The 17,923-nt window shown below is 41.0% G+C and overlaps 1 protein-coding gene across 4 annotated transcripts in view; it reads right to left on the reverse strand.

Moving 5' to 3' along the window:
- Positions 1-2,244: 2,244 nt before the first annotated feature.
- The window catches only part of LOC148038344 (uncharacterized), a 36,586-nt gene continuing 20,907 nt past the window's right edge, over positions 2,245-17,923 (reverse strand). Inside the window, exons 2-6 of one of the 4 annotated variants that reach the window (XM_087670798.1) lie at positions 9,296-9,353; positions 7,635-9,057; positions 3,464-3,736; positions 3,101-3,256; positions 2,245-2,677 (exon numbers count right to left, since the gene is read on the reverse strand). In XM_087670798.1, coding sequence (XP_087526924.1) covers positions 2,558-2,677; positions 3,101-3,256; positions 3,464-3,736; positions 7,635-9,057; positions 9,296-9,333 — 2,010 coding nt within the window. In that variant the 5' untranslated portion in view covers positions 9,334-9,353 and the 3' untranslated portion in view covers positions 2,245-2,557. Of the gene's footprint in view, positions 2,678-3,100; positions 3,257-3,463; positions 3,737-7,634; positions 9,058-9,142; positions 9,223-9,288; positions 9,354-17,923 lie in introns of those variants that run through there. The other 3 variants (XM_087670818.1, XM_087670803.1, XM_087670809.1) reach the window with 3 other exon arrangements.

The following is a 17,923-nucleotide window of genomic DNA, read 5'->3' on the forward strand; positions in this document are numbered from 1 at the left end:
ATAGTTTGAAGACCACTCATCCAAGGGCATAGTGCTAGAAGAAGTTTTTCAATATATTCAACATTTCATCCATGCATGAGCATTGAGATCCTCCTTTGCATTTCCTCATTGCTCCCCCAATTCCCTTCAAGCTACCTTTGATCCCATAGGCCTCATCCCTCCCCCACCATCATTTTTGCTAGGTTCCTTGGGTCTCTATCAGAGGTGACCCTTCTATCTCGAAGGGGGTCCTCTAAGATTTTGAAAGGCTCTTTAAGGTTATCGACTTTTACATAGCTTTTTCTTCTTAAAGAAACTCCTTTCTTTCACCAAGCCACCTTACCGTGCTACTACAAGCCCATGTCTTGCCTTTAGATCATTGATGTATGTCCATAACAAAAGGGTGTTTTGATGAGTCTTCCAACTCCTTACTATCATCTTCATCGAGCAAGTGTTTCAAGTCAACCATTCTGACTATCTACCCTTCTTTATGTAATTCTAAAGAGGCCTCCCCATTTCCATTGGTATCTTTTGACCACCATTTTTTCAAGCTTTTCTATGGTGAGGGAATCATACTACTCAACTAACTTTCTTTGGCGAATGATATCAACATTTCCAAATGTACCACTAGTTTCTCAACTAACTAAGAGTCCGTTACAATCCCTTAGAGCTTTGCAAGTTGTTTTCCCACTTCTCCAATCATGTCATTCCATGTGTCTATCCATGTCTATCCATTGGTTGTGAGCCTTGATGAGCACATTTGGAGCTCTAGCACAAATCATGTTCAACTTTTGCATCCCCAAACGTGTAAAAAAGAAGCAACCCCTTCCTTGGACATCTGCTTTGTCTATCTCATTGCATCCGTTTCTACCCTACCAAGTGGCATCCCCAACTCCTATCAATAATGTATTTCATGCCCAACAAGTCAAACATTGTTGGTCCCTAGCAAGTCAAACATCTTTCAACCTTTGTGTCAATAGGCATCTTTATCTTCCGGCAAAATAAACCAATTTCAGTTCTTTTAAGGTATTCATTGCTGCATTTTCATCATTGCTCTACATCATGACATCTTTCTCATCGTCATTTCATCATCTATTGCTACTAATAATCATCCCCTCCAACCACCTACATTCTATCCTCACCACATCTCATCCTCTTACTACTTTGTTTGAAGTCCTCACAACCCTACCTCTTCAACACTCGTTCAAGAGTTCTAGTATGTCACATCAGTCTCATATTTTCTAGTCCTATCCTACTGCCCTACCTCTTCAACACTCATTCAAGGGTGTTACTATGTCATATCAGCCCCATATTTTACTACTTTGTTTGAAGTCCTCACAACCCTACCTCTTCAACACTCGTTCAAGAGTTTCTAGTATGTCACATCAGTCATATTTTCTCATCCTATCCTACTGCCCTACCTCTTCAACACTCATTCAAGGGTGTTACTATGTCATAAAGGCCCCATATTTTCTAGTTTATTTCCAGTATTATTCAAGTTCAATTATCTGTTCTATGTTCATTTTCTCTCAATTGTTTTCCGCTTCCACATAAGCACTTAAACATGCTCACTTACTGACCTGGCACCATTTACTGGAGATATGTCAACCATACTTGGACAACCTTCTATGTGATATGTTTTAATGTGAGACATCAGAGTGACAAAGAAAGTTTATTTTGCCATGCAACTGTTATTACAAAAAATGAGAATTTTAGATAATACATCCAGAGCGTACAATAAAAGCTCACCTAAAATCTTCTCCATCCAAAACACCATTCAGTGGACTCTCCCCGCCTGTTCAATAGACATTCCCTCTCCTTTCATTTTTTCACATTACTTTTTTGGCATGGGAAAGTACTCTCCATAAAACTTACTAACCCAATATCCATAACATCAGAAACAGAATGCAGAGAAACCAGTGGTTTATCCTCGATGGACTAATTTCTGTGTTGTTTTTTTTTTTTTTGGAAATTTCCTATTTCTACTCATGGCCTGTATGTGTATGGTACACTAGGCACAACACCAAGCTTAAGGGCAGCTACTTTGATTTCTCTTTAGACCTAATGGCAGAGACCATTGTGCAGTCTAGTTCCAGCCAACCAGTAAATTCTTGTAAAACAAAACAGGTTGAGTTGCTCACATGCATAACCTTTATTAGCAACGAGATGCCAGATCCAAGTACTTACACAAATCTATAGCAGCCACTAACACCATGCCAATACAAAGCAGCAACTAAACTAGCTGCTGGCAGACTAAATGTTGCATTGTTAGAGATTAATCATTGAATCGTTTGCAGAAGAATTGCAAAGGTTAGCTACCATTTCAAATACAATTACTGTGTCTATACATAAGAATGATAATGTACAAAACTCTGGCAACAACTCCGAACAGCCAGTTGCCTTGCCTACCACATTCATGGCTAGAATATGAAGCCTGTCATAATTATTGAGACTAAATGAGTTGTGGGTGCTCAAACTACAACTATTTTTCCCTAGTTGAAGGAGAGAAGAAAAACCCCACTTCACTGAATGCCTTCTAGCAAAACTTGGTTTCTACACTATGTAAAACCTACAAAAATCATGGTGCCACTATCCCATTGATCGTGTAAGAAAGGGACTTCGCCCAATCAACCTTGAAAAGTAATGTTTGCAGAGTCTTCATGATGTTGTAGTCTGGATCCAGCTTGCGCTGCCAACCCTGTGTAATAAACAGTGACATCAGCAGATCCACAACATTTAAGTACAAAATTAAATCAGCCCCAGCTCTGGAAAGGAAATTTAAAGCCCCAAACTGAAATTTAAAGCCCCAAACTGGTTATTGTACCACAGTACATAAGAATCGAGTCATTGTTAGCCGAGTTTTAAAGCTCTAGCCTAACGACGCAAAGCAAGAGCTCCGTGATTTCCCATGCCTCACTAAGTTTACCTGCTCGACCCTATACTAGAGCCTACAGCCCAACCACATAAGGGAATCAGGATAGGGTTGCCGAACACGTTTCCCAAATGCAACAACCTTCTTTTTCTGATTGAATTTGCATGCATTCAGATACATTCTTTAACAGAGGTTCTTTGCCTGATTGACTCTGCATGTATTGACATTTACAGACATTCTGCAGCATACCTCGAGAACCATTGTAGTGACCATAACGGTACAAACATCACCATCAATGTTCACCTTGTGCCTTCTAACTTGCTCTAGAAGCTCCTGCATGCAATCACCTGGGTGAATATTATCTCCCTCCTTTGAGCCCCATAGTTTAAAAGAATCTTCAACTTCCTGCAGATCACAATGATGAAGCATAATGTGGAGCAGACATAAAAAGCCTGGTCAGAAGGCACAATCGTATGAAAGAATCTAAAGGCATCACAAATTAAAATAAGTGTATGAAGCCCAGAATCAAGATGCCACTGACATACTAAATCTCATCAGCTAATAGCAGTAAAATGGGAATTGCACAATGGATTGCAATGCTGCTCTGTTTACCTTGATAAAAGATGCAGGATTGGGACAAGATTGCCTTCTTGAAAAGTTCAGAGTACACTCCGCAGCTGTCCTACCATCTCGTAGAGCCACCGCCTTAAAGAACTCTAAAAGGTTGGCACGGTCTCTCTGAGACAGCTCTGCTGTCATTCCCACATCCAAGAAAATAACATGAGGCCTGGAAGGGAAGAGCCGTTTTCCGGTTCGGCTTTTCTTTTTGTCAATACGAACCAAAATATTGCCAGGGTGCATATCTGCGTGAATGAAGTTATCCACCTGAGGACAAACAGAACAGTTAGAAACCACAACACGTTTGAAAAGCACCCCCATGACAAAAAGGGTGGTTAGAAACCACAAGACATTTGAAAAGCACCCCCACCACTCATATAACTTATTCAGAGGCTTTTGGTTCTACAAAATTCATTATCCATCTAGGAGCTGGAATGAAGCAGCAGTCCACTTACATTGAAGTATCTAATTGATTAGGAATATAAAACATAACTTTAGAGTTCCTCTCAAGCAAATTACTATAGAATTTTCTTTAGTCAACTGGGCACAGCAGAGCTCTGCATTCACAGCTGCTGATTCATCAAGATACAATTGTGCTGCAGAACATTAAAGGAAGAGCTTTGTTGGGCACATGATTGGAGACTGTGAGGTAGAGAAAATGAACAAATTTTGAACAGTGTAATGGATTCTGCACATTAAGAAAAATTTTGCCAATGTTGCACATTGTTGGCAGATCATTGGAGAATGGTGGAGTACAGAAAAAGGATGAGCTATCATGAAGATGGCTCAAGCGTAAGGGATTACCTTGTTCACTTCCACCTGAGGCAGTTTCCACCGTGGATCGTACTTACAGAAAAAACTTCCTGAATTGCTAGCTCAAAACATGACTACAGTTGGGCCTGCCTTTAGTCAGAAATCTCTTGGTGCTCGTTGCAAATATTTCACCTAGATTTCTATTCACACACATCCCAATGTGAAAATGCAAAATTTACTCAAAGTTACAACTAGTCAATTTGACAGCACAAGCTTTATGACTTGCAGACACGGAGGTGATTGTTGGCTAAAGATGTGATTTTCTTGAATCATCAGCCCAGTATATCATCTTATCAGTCAGTGCTTGGTCTTTATAGATACTTCTGAAGAGCCGAAGCCACATACATCTCCTCCCAGGATACCACCTTATCCTACCCTACAAAGGCTAGCCTGCGAATGTTCATCAACAAAGCAAGCAGCATATATGCCAAAGTGAGAGGGAACCAACATCACTTACAGAGTTAATGCTGCATTGTTCCCTGAGCCGTAGACCAAATAGTTGTTGGAGGAAGGCTCAAAGTTTGCAACAACGAAGAACAGTGACAACATGTTGAGCATGAATTATGCCTTGACACACATGATTTAGGAGGTCGAGCAGCCTGCTTCCAAAGAGGAGGCTCTAGCAAAAGACAAGTGGCAAACTTGAAATTCAGTTCCTTGACCTTCCAAGGTGAAGGTTGTGGCTCAATAAGAGCAAGTGCAATGACAATTGCATGGAAAAGGAGCATTCTGAGACCGTGATTGGCTCTTTGGTTGAGAGGGTTTCCAACAAATAATTATTGAATATCTTATTTGTCAATGATTACAAACCCCGAGAATCAGTGAGTCACCCTCACAAGCCACTGACGGATCTTCACCACCATTTTTATCACAATAGCAACCGCCTTCAAGATCTCCATTGTAGTCTACACCCCCAGAGATTGCCACCACTCCTCTAATCACTGTATAATACCTGCTCCTCTTCTAGGTGATAGTGAGCTTTTGCTCTACCTTAGATAGCAAGGAGCAGCCTATTGTTGCACTTTCTATCATCCACTAGGCCCTGATTTTGGGCAACCAGCATGATGGTCCACCCAACCCACTCTTTTGTCCATACACATGAACACTCCTTGCCACTTGAGTCTTGCAGCCATCTCCCTCTCTAGTTCTTCATCCTCGATCCAGTCACTGGTATTGCCGATCCCTTCACTGCTAGTGCACACACATCAAGTGGAGTGATTCTTATACTCGACTCTTCATAACTCTATGTGAGCTTCTTCAATGCCTTTGCCGACATTTCGTATTTTGTGTTTTCTGCATATTGCCACTTTTTATGAATTCTAGCAAGGAGAGAGAGTTGTGTATAAATACTTTGCTTTGCTCCAATTGCCTTGTTTATTGCTTTGTAACACCTTCCTTCTGACTAGTACACCGTGGCCACCGTCTTCAAACATTCCTCAAGAAAATGGTTCAAATTTTTTCCTGCCTTTGAGGCACCATGAGATGTGACAGAATGCACTCTGCCATAGAATGTGCAATGGCTCCCTAAATGGTACAAGATTAGTTGTCACTCCATCCATCATTAGATTAGAGTGAATCCATTTCCTTGTCATTATCATGGTTTTTGTCTAGCATTTGCAATTTCTTTCTATTCCTACAACATGGTTGGGGTAGCTTAGAAGATGCACAAATGTCAACAGATCCTTATACACAGGATCATACAAGCCATATTGTGGAAGACCAATGAGCTAGCCACACCAAAAACAGATTCTCATGGTGGAAAAACCTGGCCACAGCTGCAATGACAGTTCTTTCTTGAATCCAAAAGCCTGCAAAGTAATCTATAAGTTGGCTCACGGAATGGTGTATTGGGAATGGCAAAAGTCAAAGAGCTAGGAGATGGAGAATGAAAACTGATACCATAGAAATTGTGACTCTGCCTTTTGATGACCACTACAACTGTTGTAACGAGGCATAAAGAACATTACCAAAGGCACCTCAAATAAGTTTCTTAACAACAATACTCTTTGATTTAACATGAGGTTCCTTTTTCTGATTGTTCTAAAGGAAACTTTCAACCATTCCAGACATCCCAAGCTGATCAGTATGATCTCAATCTACGGCAAGTGAATAAAAATCTTATATGAATTAGTGGCAATGACCTAAGACAAAGGGAGAAGCCACTTCCTAAAGAAGCTCTCGGCAATTTCAAGATGTCAGCAATCAAAAGCATTCAACTTCGATACCATTTGTTTGTCTCAAGTGCAAAAAGCTCCTACTTCCATTAAAGCACATATATCAGCCACGGATGATTGTCCAAGGCCATTCTTTGGCAAAGGTGGCAACCAAACTGGCCTCTAGCCAACAACTACTGGTAAAAGGTATAGAATTTCCCATGAAGGCAGTCGACATTTAGCCTAGACCCTATGGAGGCAGTAGGCAAAAAAAGATTCAGCTGAAAACCTCCTACGAGGAGGTACGCATAAAGATTTGTCTAAAACAAACTATGGGCTACATGCATGAGGAAAAAATGCTTCGACAAATTATGTACCTCTATTGAAAAAACTCTTTCAGTAGTGCTTCCTGTATCAGTTCATGGCCTACCATGGTGACTCAGCTATTGCTATATAAACATATTATCATTGCCTTATTTATGTTCTGCATTCCCAGTGCTTCTACTGTCATTCTGACATCTTTGTTTCAATGGCTGTAAAAGATCAAGGCCAATCAGCATTTTGAAATAATTGGCCATTCAAACAAGGAAACCTGACTGAAGAAAGGAAATATTTTGCATCTCGTAGTAAATGGGGTAGGGATACATATAATGGTGGGAAAGTGGTGAAGTAGTAGTGGTCATGCCCTACAGCAGAGTTTGGTTCTAAGTGATACGTCATCTCCTTCATCAACATATCCTGTTTTTCTTTTGTTAAACTTAGAAGTAGCCATAGCAAGTATGAACAGATTATGACCCAGATATTTGCCCTACCTTGACCCTGGGTCTAGTGAGATGGTTCATGGCTATTGAAGAGCAGCTGAAAGGGTACTTAATGAAGTACAACAAAATACTATAAAAAACTGACCATATCCTTGCTTAAGTGAATTTCATGCTTGATGATTTTATAGCTCGGATCCCTTTTGCTGGCAGTTACTATAGATCAGTGCTTAAGAAATTAAAAGCAACATTATACACCACCAAGATTTGATGCAGCACATGCAATCACTCTAACTGATGATGTGTTATGAATGAAAGAGAGAAGCATAATAACAACAATAATCATCAAACAGAAAATGTCAGCCCTGGTAATGTGAGAGGAAAGCAGTTGAAGAAATTTTATGCTTGAACCTATTTTGCAGGTATAAAAACTTATCTTACCAGTAGCATTTTGAGGAGTGTATGGGTGCCAATGTGTGCAAGAGCACTCGAGATACGGCTTTTCTGTGATAATTCAACATAACGAGAGACACACTCTCCCTGTTCATATGTTTCTACCAAAACTGCAGGATGCACTAAAGGATAGAGAGGTTTTGGAAAAGATACATCCTTCCATCTCCGAAAGTTATATAAAAACCTGCTCAAATGTGCTGCTTCTCTAGCTAGGTCAACTTGTGTCAACATAAAGACAGCAAACTGCTGCACACTTTCATCCAACCTCAGCCATCTCAGACCAGGAACAAATGATGATAATCGAGCAACCCCATTGATGATTGCAAAGTCACGCCTAATGACATCACTAACACCAGGGTGCCTTACTTTAACAGCCACCAGCATAGGTTTTGATTTCTTTCCAGGATAACTGAAGCGTAATGTTGCTTTATGAACCTGTGCAATGCTCCCTGAAGCTACTGGTTCTTCATCAAAATCCTCAAAAATTTCATGCAGCCTTTTCCCAAAAGCTCCTTCCACAGTCCGTAGCGTGTGGGAGAATTTGTGTGCTGGTGCCTGTGTGTGCAGTCTAGAAAGCTCTTTACAAAGATCTCTCGGGAACAAATCTGGTCTTGTTGCTGCCCACTGACCCCATTTAATGAATGCTGCACCTGCAAGTTCTAGAGTATGGCGCACAAGATGTAACCACACCTGGCGAAACTGACTCCCTAATGAATCTGCAAATGGAGCAGTGATAAGTGCAGGCATGAAGAGAAATGTCAGGTATGTTGCTCTCATGATCAGTACCAAAAACTCCAACATAGAAAGTATGCCTGCTGGAATATAGGTGGGTGAATAACTTGAGTGCCTATAGCGTGATGGATTCCCATGTGCTGGCTCCGCTTCCGCTATACTCTGATTCAAGCTCCCAACAAATATGGCTGCCATTCCGAATATAAGATGGGACCGTGTGCATGCAAGACTCACAGCTCTAACAACCAATCCAAAGGGAGGAAGTAAAGACATGCAATACTGCTGCTGTTTACAAAACTTTTGCCAGACTCTTGGCTTACCAGCAAAACCATTACCCATGGCAATTCTTTTCCATGCTCTTTGTCCATGGGTAGAAACACCACTTTTTACAAAAGAGATCGAATGTGCAGTGCCCTTTAAAGACAACCTGACTTCATGCCCAAGTCTTTTCAGCAGCATAGACAATAGTCCACCTTGATCATTTGCATTTGGTTGAAAGCCTACCTTTCCTATCCTACTCCTAACAAAACACGTCTGTGAACTCCAGCCTCTTGATTGTCTGCACAAAATGGTATGCATTTCCCTAGAGCCATAGCTGCAATTCTCGCCCTTGAACTTAGATGCAAAACGAGGACAGAAGATTCTGCGTTGCTCACAAAACAGCCCACGGAGTAATACCCTGTAAAAGAAACTGATTAGATATTAGGGAAATACCTCTATTCAATATCAACCAAAAACACATAGACAGGATAAAACCGAAGTACCTAGTCAAAAAGTACCCCAACATTGAGACCAGGCATACACAGGTATGGCATCGTTCTCTCAGGAGTCAAGCTACAAGATCTATAACACACTAACCAATATAAAAGAGAGCCATTATACATGAAAAGTAGCCATTAAGATTGTGCACCTCATACTTGCTATTTTGGTGGCTATGGGAGCATGGATACACCATTGGTCTGGAGGCCAAGTCTCCTGCAGCACGCATTTTAGATTTAGGCTCACATTTGCCAAAGCCTTGAGTGGTTGCTAATAACACACCAGTGCCAAGGCTCATGTATTCTCTCAAAGCCAACATGGTAAAAACCATGAAGAACACAATCTTAACACACCCGCCTCAGCCTGTAGTGAGAAAGCTGAACAATTACAACCACCCTGATGAAAATATAATCATGGACACTACACGTGATCAGTACTAGTATCAGTAGACATATTTGTCATCTGGAGCTAGACTAAATAAAACAACAAAACTACCAACATAAAACTACAAATTATGAAGCAATCTAATGTATGGCTCATAGAAACTAAAAGATCTATACAAGCCTGCAACCCCAGCTAACAGATGGCCAGTCTTGACAGCTGAGATGCACCTCTCTCCAATCTCATCTTGGAAGTGGCAATGATGAGCAGGGCCAAAGAACACTGATATGAGGGATAATAGGCCCCACCCTTCATAGAGTAACTTGCTGCTTCATCTATTAAGCCCACTATGATGAAGAAGAGGGTGAGCTGTTCTTTAGGATAGAAAATGTTGGCATTAATCGGGATTGGGCTGAGTGGCAATTACTCCTAAACAAGATTATATTAACAAGTAAACATAATAAAACTAAGGATTGCAATCCTAACCTACAAGAGGCTACATCCTGATAGCCTAAGTTCATGGAGACCTCTAGCCTATCCATGGCATGACATTGTGTGTCTACTTGTGTCTTGCTAGCACCAACAAGCTAGACCATGATATTTTGAAATGAATGGTCGTGTCATCATGGCCTAAGTGTCAATATGCCAACAATCCTTTTTTTTTTGGGCAATAAGCTATGGCCAATAATGAATGCATTATCTTTACTAGCCTAAAATTAAGAACTAGAGTAGTAATATTCATGTTAGTGATATACATATCATGGTTGAATGGGCAGTCCATTTAAGTACACTGCATTTCTAACTAGGCAGCATAATTCAGCCTGGTCAATCTGCATTTATGACCTTATTAATTGCTGGCTGACCCAATCATTATTTTGTTTTATTTTTTCCTATTTAAAGGCTACCTCTCCTGCATCTCAACATCATCAATACATGCACATTCATCCTACAAGAGACTAGGAGCACTCTGCTGGTTGCCCATGTTCAGCTAAAATTGTGTTAGCTTGACTTAAACCCCCCCAAAACATGCTTAATTAATGAAGAAACCTTATTACTTTAAACAAAAACGCAATCCTAGAGAGTTCTTATGTCCCACATGCCAAACCCTAATTTGGGCACCCAAACTTTCTATAAATAGCCATGCAACCCACCACTCTCCCTCAATCTTGTTTTCTCACATTTCAAGAGCTGTATCTCTGCTGCCCACACCCCGTTCACGGAGCAAGAGGCACATAGCCAAAATCCAAGAATCGAACCCTCGCACCCAGTCAAGTAACTCCCAGCAAGCGAAGCAAGGTGGTGGCAACCCCCAACAAGGGCAATGGCAAGGCCAAACAAACACTTCCACCAATCAGCCATCACAGTCGGCAAACTACTCAACTCCAGAGGGTTTATCTGACTAGTCTATAGAGGCCCACATCGTCTCCTTAGAGACATCGGATGCAAGTCTCGTTCACATCTACAAGTTGCCTCCCAACGAGGTGACTACAGAAGCCCTCAAACCAACCTTCCTCCTTGGCAAGGCTGGTAATTCCCTAATTAGGCACTTAATTACAGCAATCAACAAAATAAACATAACTTGAAATGTACAACTTACCTTAATAATCTCGGACGTTGGACACCCTAATGGCCCTAAAACTGGCACCCCTTTCGGTATTTCTTTAACTTGATTGCTAATGGAATGAGTACAAGCTAAGATTTACAATCTCCTAGCACAAAAATTTTGGGGCTTTTGACCGTTCGTGTCAAATTTCATACCCATGGGTACATGTACAACAAAAATTGCAACTAAAATTTTGGGATTTCTCATGTAATGTGATACATATGTCCTTGGAATAACTGTAATCAGTTGGATAATGCTGTAGCACATGGTTTGGTGCTTCTGAAAATTTAATTACAAGTCTGAAATCTGTGCTTTTGCGTGGTCATTTTACTGATTGGTACTTGTTTGTACCTTGGTCACTTGGGTGACAGTTTCGACCTGCATTTGCTGGTTTTTTTGTCACATTTGGGCTGAAAATCATAGCCGGCAGCAATGACAGCAGTAATCTGATGCACATAAAGAAGCTTGAAGGCGCACATAACTTTGCAGTTAGAAAAAAAGCAGTGCTACAATATCCTGTTGCAAAAGAAGCAAGCAAAGCCGATCAAAACCAAAGAGGCAAAGCCCACGGACATGGAACAGGACGATTGGGATGAGTTAAATGAGCTTGCATGCTCAACCATAGAGCTATCAATTTCTGATGGCTTGCTGTTCAGCATTGAAGATTTGGATTCTACATATGCTATATGGACTAGACTGGAAGAGCTGTATGCACAAAAGAGTGCTGCAAGCAAAGTGTATTGGCTGAAAAGGGTACAGCAATGTCTACTCACTTGAGTGAGTAAAACTTCATTTTCAGCCAATTGGTTGCCTTGAAGTTCATGATTGATAAGGAATTTAAGGCCACTTTCTTGCTTTGCACTCTACCAGAGAATTGGGATACATTTAAGACTGCTATGAGCAATTCTAATGTAATCCTTTTGTATGTTGATGTAGAGAGTGCTCTACTTATGGAAGAGATGAATCGGCAGAACAATGCATCCAGTAAGTCTTCCAGTGCTTTGCATACTAGGGGCAGATCACAGCAAAAGGGCAAATATGATGGCAAGGGACGCAGTAAATCACCTGGCAAAGATGTTGAATGCCATCATTGTAGCAAGAAGGGTCACTTTAAACGTGATTGCTACAAATTGAAGAAAGAGAAAGGAAAAGGCAAGAAGAAAGATGATAGGAAGGAAGAGAAGAAGGACAGTCAGCCTAAGAAGAGCAGTGTAAAATTTGAAGAGGTGAATGTAGTCGCTCATGACAGTGACAGTGGGAGTGACGTACTCTTTGTCTCTTCACACTGTGGTGCACATGCTTTACTTGCACATACAGATGATGACATGCATACATGGATTCTCGATTTAGGTGCTTCCTTTCATGTCACCCCTCATTGTGAGTGGTTGTCCATCTTGGGGACAACTATGCATGTGAGATTGCAAGTATTGGCAGTGTGCAGTTACAGTTTCAGCATGGCTCTGTCTTAACACTTCAACATGTACGGCATGTATCTCAACTCAAGAAGAGCTTGATTAGCACAGGGCAGCTAGATGATGATGGTTTTCATACCACCTTTGGTGATGGAAAATGGAAGATCTGTAAGGGATCTAGGGTTATTGCCAGAGGTTGCAAGAGTGATACTTTGTATCCACTTCATGTATCTAGTGTGTGTGACCATGTTGTTGCCGTGATCGAGCAACCAAGCGTTTCTTTGTGGCATGGCCGATTGGGACACATGAGTTAAACTGGAATGAAAGTGCTTTATCGTTTGGGTTACTTACCTTGTTTTCGTTATGCTGATTTTGAACACTGTGATCATTGTATTTATGGCAAACATGCACAGACGTCTCACAAAAAGTCTCTTTCTTTGAAATCTTCTCTTCTAGAGTTAGTATATTCAGATGTATGTCAAATGCCAGGATTATCTTTACAGGGAAAGAAATATTTTGTCACCTTTGTCGATGATGCTACACGGAAAGTATGGGTTTACAATATTCGTAGTAAGGATGAAGTGCTTGACAAGTTTAAAAAAATTGTTAGCATTGGCTGAAAATCAGACAGATAAGACACTTAAGTGTCTTCACTCTGACAATGGTGGGGAATATGTGTCCAATACCTTTTAGGCATTTTGTGACAGCAAAGGGATAAAGAGGGAGCTCACTACCCCTCATAATCCGTCCCAAAATGGAGTTGCAGAGCATATGAATCGGACCATACAGGATAAGGTCTGCGCGATGTTGTCTCGTGCTGCATTACCCCATGGTTTTTTAACAGAGGCTGTTATGACTGCCATTCACTTAATTAATCGGTCACCAAACAGGTCTTTTTGGGGGGGGGGGGGGGGGGGGGGGGGGTTCCCAAGAAGCGTGGTCGGGCAAGCCACCTTCATATGCTCATCTGAAAGTGTTTGGCTGCAAGGCTTTTGTGCACATTCGTAAAGAAAAACGCAGCAAACTTGAGCCAAAGTCCTGTAAATGCATTTTCCTAGGATATGGTGACGAGGGTGAAATGGGATATAAATTGTGGGATCCCGAGAAAAGGAAAGTAGTACGCAGCAATGACGTTATCTTCCAGAAAGATCGCATGCACAAACAGCCCGAAAAGATTGAGAAGGTCTGTAGGGTTGTATTCCGGTAAGAAATACCTTTTGGACAGCAAAATGTGCCCATTGTACAATAGCAAATACCTACTGTAAATAAACATGTAAATCTAAGAAATGATGCTGGAAATGATCAGCCAGCTATTGCCCATGAAAATGAGCCATTACATGTGCAGGAACAGCTAGGACAGCAAGCTGTTAATGTTGATTTGTAGGCTGAAATGCCAGGACAGCATGCTGAAAATGGAAATTTGCAGAAACAGCCAGCAAACAATGACCATTGGGTTAGGAGATCATCTAGGGCTTCTAGACAACCTGACAGATTTGTTCCTGGTGCAAACAAACAATGTGGCTGATTATGTCACGTTGACAGACTGTGGTGAATTGTCTTGCTTCAAGGAAGCAATGGACAGACAGGACAGCAAGAAAGGGTATAAATCCATGTTGTCAGAGATGGAATCTCTTGAAAAAAATGGCACTTGGGACTTTGTGCAGTTGCCTAAAGGGCAGAAAACCCTTCCATGCAAATGGGTTTACAAGACGAGGGTCACTTCTGGTTCCTCACCAAAGTACAAAGCAAGATTGGTTGCAAAGGGGTACAAGCAAGAGCATGGAATTGAATTTGATGAGATTTTCTCTCCTGTAGTCAAGATGACTACCTTCAGAACCATTTTGGGCTTGATTGCAGTAGAAGATATGGAGCTCATACAGATGGATGTAAAGACTGCGTTTTTACATGGTGATCTGCATGAAGACATATATATGCAGCAGCTTTAAGGGTTTGTTGAACAAGGGAAAGAAAAAATTGTATGTAAACTCAAAAGGAGTTTATATGGGCTGAAACAAGCACCAAGAGAATGGTATCATAAGTTTGATACATTCATGCAGTACCAAGGCTTTCATAAAAGTCAAGTAGATCACTGCTTGTACACCAAGAAGGCAACAGATGGCAGTCTGACTATCTTGGTTTTGTATGTTGATGACATGCTGATTGCTGGCAGGGATACTCATGCCTTGGATTCATTGAACCAAAGTCTTCATGGCAGCTTTGACATGAAGGATCTTGGTGATGCAAATCACATTCTTGGCATGCGAATACTTAGAGATAAATCGAAAGGCTTACTCTATCTATCTCAGCGAGAGTATATCTCCAAAGTTTTGCAACGTTTCAATATGGAGGGGGGGGAAACAATTGGGGTTCCATTGCCTCCATATGTGAAACTTAATGTAGAGAACAGCCCTACATCTGATGATGAGAAGGCTGAAATGGCCAAGATACCATATGCTCCAGCTATTGGCAATTTGATGGATGCTATGGTTGCTACACGTCCTGACATTGCCTTTGCAATGGGAGTGGTTAGCAAATACATGGCAACCCCTGGCAAGAAGCATTGGGATGCAGTGAAAGGTATTATGAGATACCTCAAAGGCACAAAGGAGTTGTGCATCTGCTTTGGAAAGCAAAAGGCATCTGTTGTTGGCTTTACGGATGCAGACTATGCTGGTCATGCAGACTGTAGAAAGTCCACTTCTGGGTATGTGTTTACTTTCACAGGAGGAGTAGTCTCTTGGATCTCCAGGCTACAAAAGTGTGTTGCATTGTCTACTACAAAGGCAGAATATGTGGCTGCCACTGAGGCATGCAAGGAGGCTTTATGGCTTTCACGTCTGGTGGGAGAGCTTAGCATCTCAGAGTTACATGTTCTCCATTGTGATAGTCAACGTGCTATCATGCTAACACGGAATCCTGTCTTTCATTCAAAGACAAAGTACATACAGGTAAAGTACCACTTCAGTAGAGATGTACTTGACACCAAGAGCATTGAGCTTGTCAAAGTGCATACAGATGATAGCCCTACAAACCTTCTCACGAAGGGTCTTCCAGCACAGTGGTTTGCTCATTGCCGACAAAAGATAGGAGTTGGATAGATATATGTATTTCAGCTTTGTACATACCTAGACTTAGCTGATTCTTTTCTCCTCTTAAGGCACATTGCCTATAGGTGGGAGGTTGTTGGGAATAAAGGCCTCGTGCTTTTTAAATGTGCTCGGGTGTGAACAAACCCTTAGCACTTGTACTTACACATATATATCTATCTAAAAACCTAAAGGTACTCTCTCGTAATTATACCTAAAAACGCGCTCGCTCTCTACTCTACTCTCTCTCACTCTCTCTGTCTCTCACTGCGCAGAACGACTATCTGTCTAGATCTTCGTGCCTAACCCGTCACTACATCAGCTATATCTTGTTGTACATTGATGATATACTTCTTACTGACTCAAATTCTGCAGCCTTAGCAAAAATCAAGACAAAACTTTGCACTACATTTAAGATGACTAACTTAGATTTGTTGTCTTATTTCTTGGGGATGGATATTGTTCGATCCAAGGAAAGTATTTTTCTATCACAACAGAAGTATATCCTACAATTGATGGAACAATATTACACTGATCAAAGACGGCCAGTAGCCATACCTCTTGATCCCACTATCCATCTGCATAAGGATACCTTGGGTCGGCCTTTTGGTGCTCACACCTATCGTTCTATTATAGGAAAATTACGTTGATTGATTCATACTAGGCAAATCTTACATACTCAATTAGCTTGCTTAGACAATATTTTAATGCACCTAAAATGTCTCATTGGATTGCTTGTCTTCGTGTGTTAAGATATTTAACGTGTATCTATAATTATAAACTAACTTATGGTCATGGTTTATGCTCATAGGGATATACTAATTCTGACTAGAAGGGAGATCCTAACACCACGTGTTTCCATGGCGGCTACCTTTACACCTTAGGCACGACACCCATCTCTTAGGCTAGCCATTGAAGGGCGAGCAGAAGTATCCAAGTAGCGTGCGTGACAAAGAAAGTGTATTCAGAAGTAGAGTGTGTGCATAGAGTGGAGACTCGAGATGGGTGTGTACCAGTGTAATGCACACAAAGAATAAAAGAATGTATTTATACTCAGGGTACTATACTGTATTTATACTTAGGGTGCTATATACTACACCCAGAAGGGTGTGTTAACATATACAAGTAAATATATACACGGGAATAGCAAAAGGGTCTTTACAACCAACCACCTCCCACTTAAAGGTCCTAAGCAAACCTTTACCCAACTCCCACTAGTCGAATGCAATGTTCATGTTGAGCCTATGCAAGACTCTTAGTGAGAACATCTACAAGGTTATCCTATGTTTTGATCTTAGTCAGTGTGACCATACCATCATCCAGAACTTGTCTGATAAAGTGATACCACACATCAATATGTTTGGTACGTGCATGAAACATGACATTCTTAGCCAGGCATACAGCACTTTGGCTATCACATAACGTATAGGTGTTTTGGTGGACAGCCCAAAATCCTTGATCAAACGACCAAGTCAAATAGCTTCTTTCAAAGTTGCAGTGGCTGAAATATATTTAGTCTTGATGGTAGAAAGTGCTACTATTTTTTGTAATCTAGAGCACTAAGATATAGCCCCACCAGTTAAGGTTAATATGTACCCACTAGTAGACTTCCAAGTATCCAAGTCACATGCCATGTCTACATCACAATATCCCTGCAGATCTAAGGTACCGTTTCCATATCAAATACATTTTCTTTGTGCGCCCTTAAGATACCAGAAGATACATTTCACTACCTCCCAATGTGCTTTGCCAAGATTTGACATAAACATGCTCACAACTCCCACTACCTGAGCAATGTCACGTCTAGTGTCGACCATAGCATACATGAGTGACCCACAAGCTAAAGTATAAGAAACACCCTTCATAGAGTTGGCTACCTTATCATCTTTTGGACAATCTACTTTGCTAAGCTTAAGATATGATAGTAAAGAAACACCAAGTGGCTTAGCATCTACTATAGAAAAAAGATCAAGTACTTTGCTGATGTACTTTTCTTATGAGAGAAATAAGAGCTGCTGCTCTCGATCTCTCGTCACACACATGCCCAAAAAGTGTTCAGCTGCAACCAAGTCCTTCATGAAAAAGGCTGAATTCAGCTGTCTCTTTTGTCCATTAACCTGGCTTTTATGATTACCAGCAATAAGCATATCATCCACATAAAGCACAAGTATTATAAGGCTTCCATCATCAGCCTTCTTTATATATAAGCAGTAATCTGCATTACTTCTTTTAAACCCATGTGAGAGAATATCATCCACATAAAGCACAAGTATTATAAGGCTTCCATCATCAGCCTTCTTTATA

Source organism: Lygodium microphyllum, chromosome 3 (assembly GCF_053477565.2).
Source record: "Lygodium microphyllum isolate KBCC chromosome 3, Lygodium_microphyllum_v1.1.10, whole genome shotgun sequence".
Classification (NCBI taxonomy): Eukaryota; Viridiplantae; Streptophyta; class Polypodiopsida; order Schizaeales; family Lygodiaceae; genus Lygodium; species Lygodium microphyllum.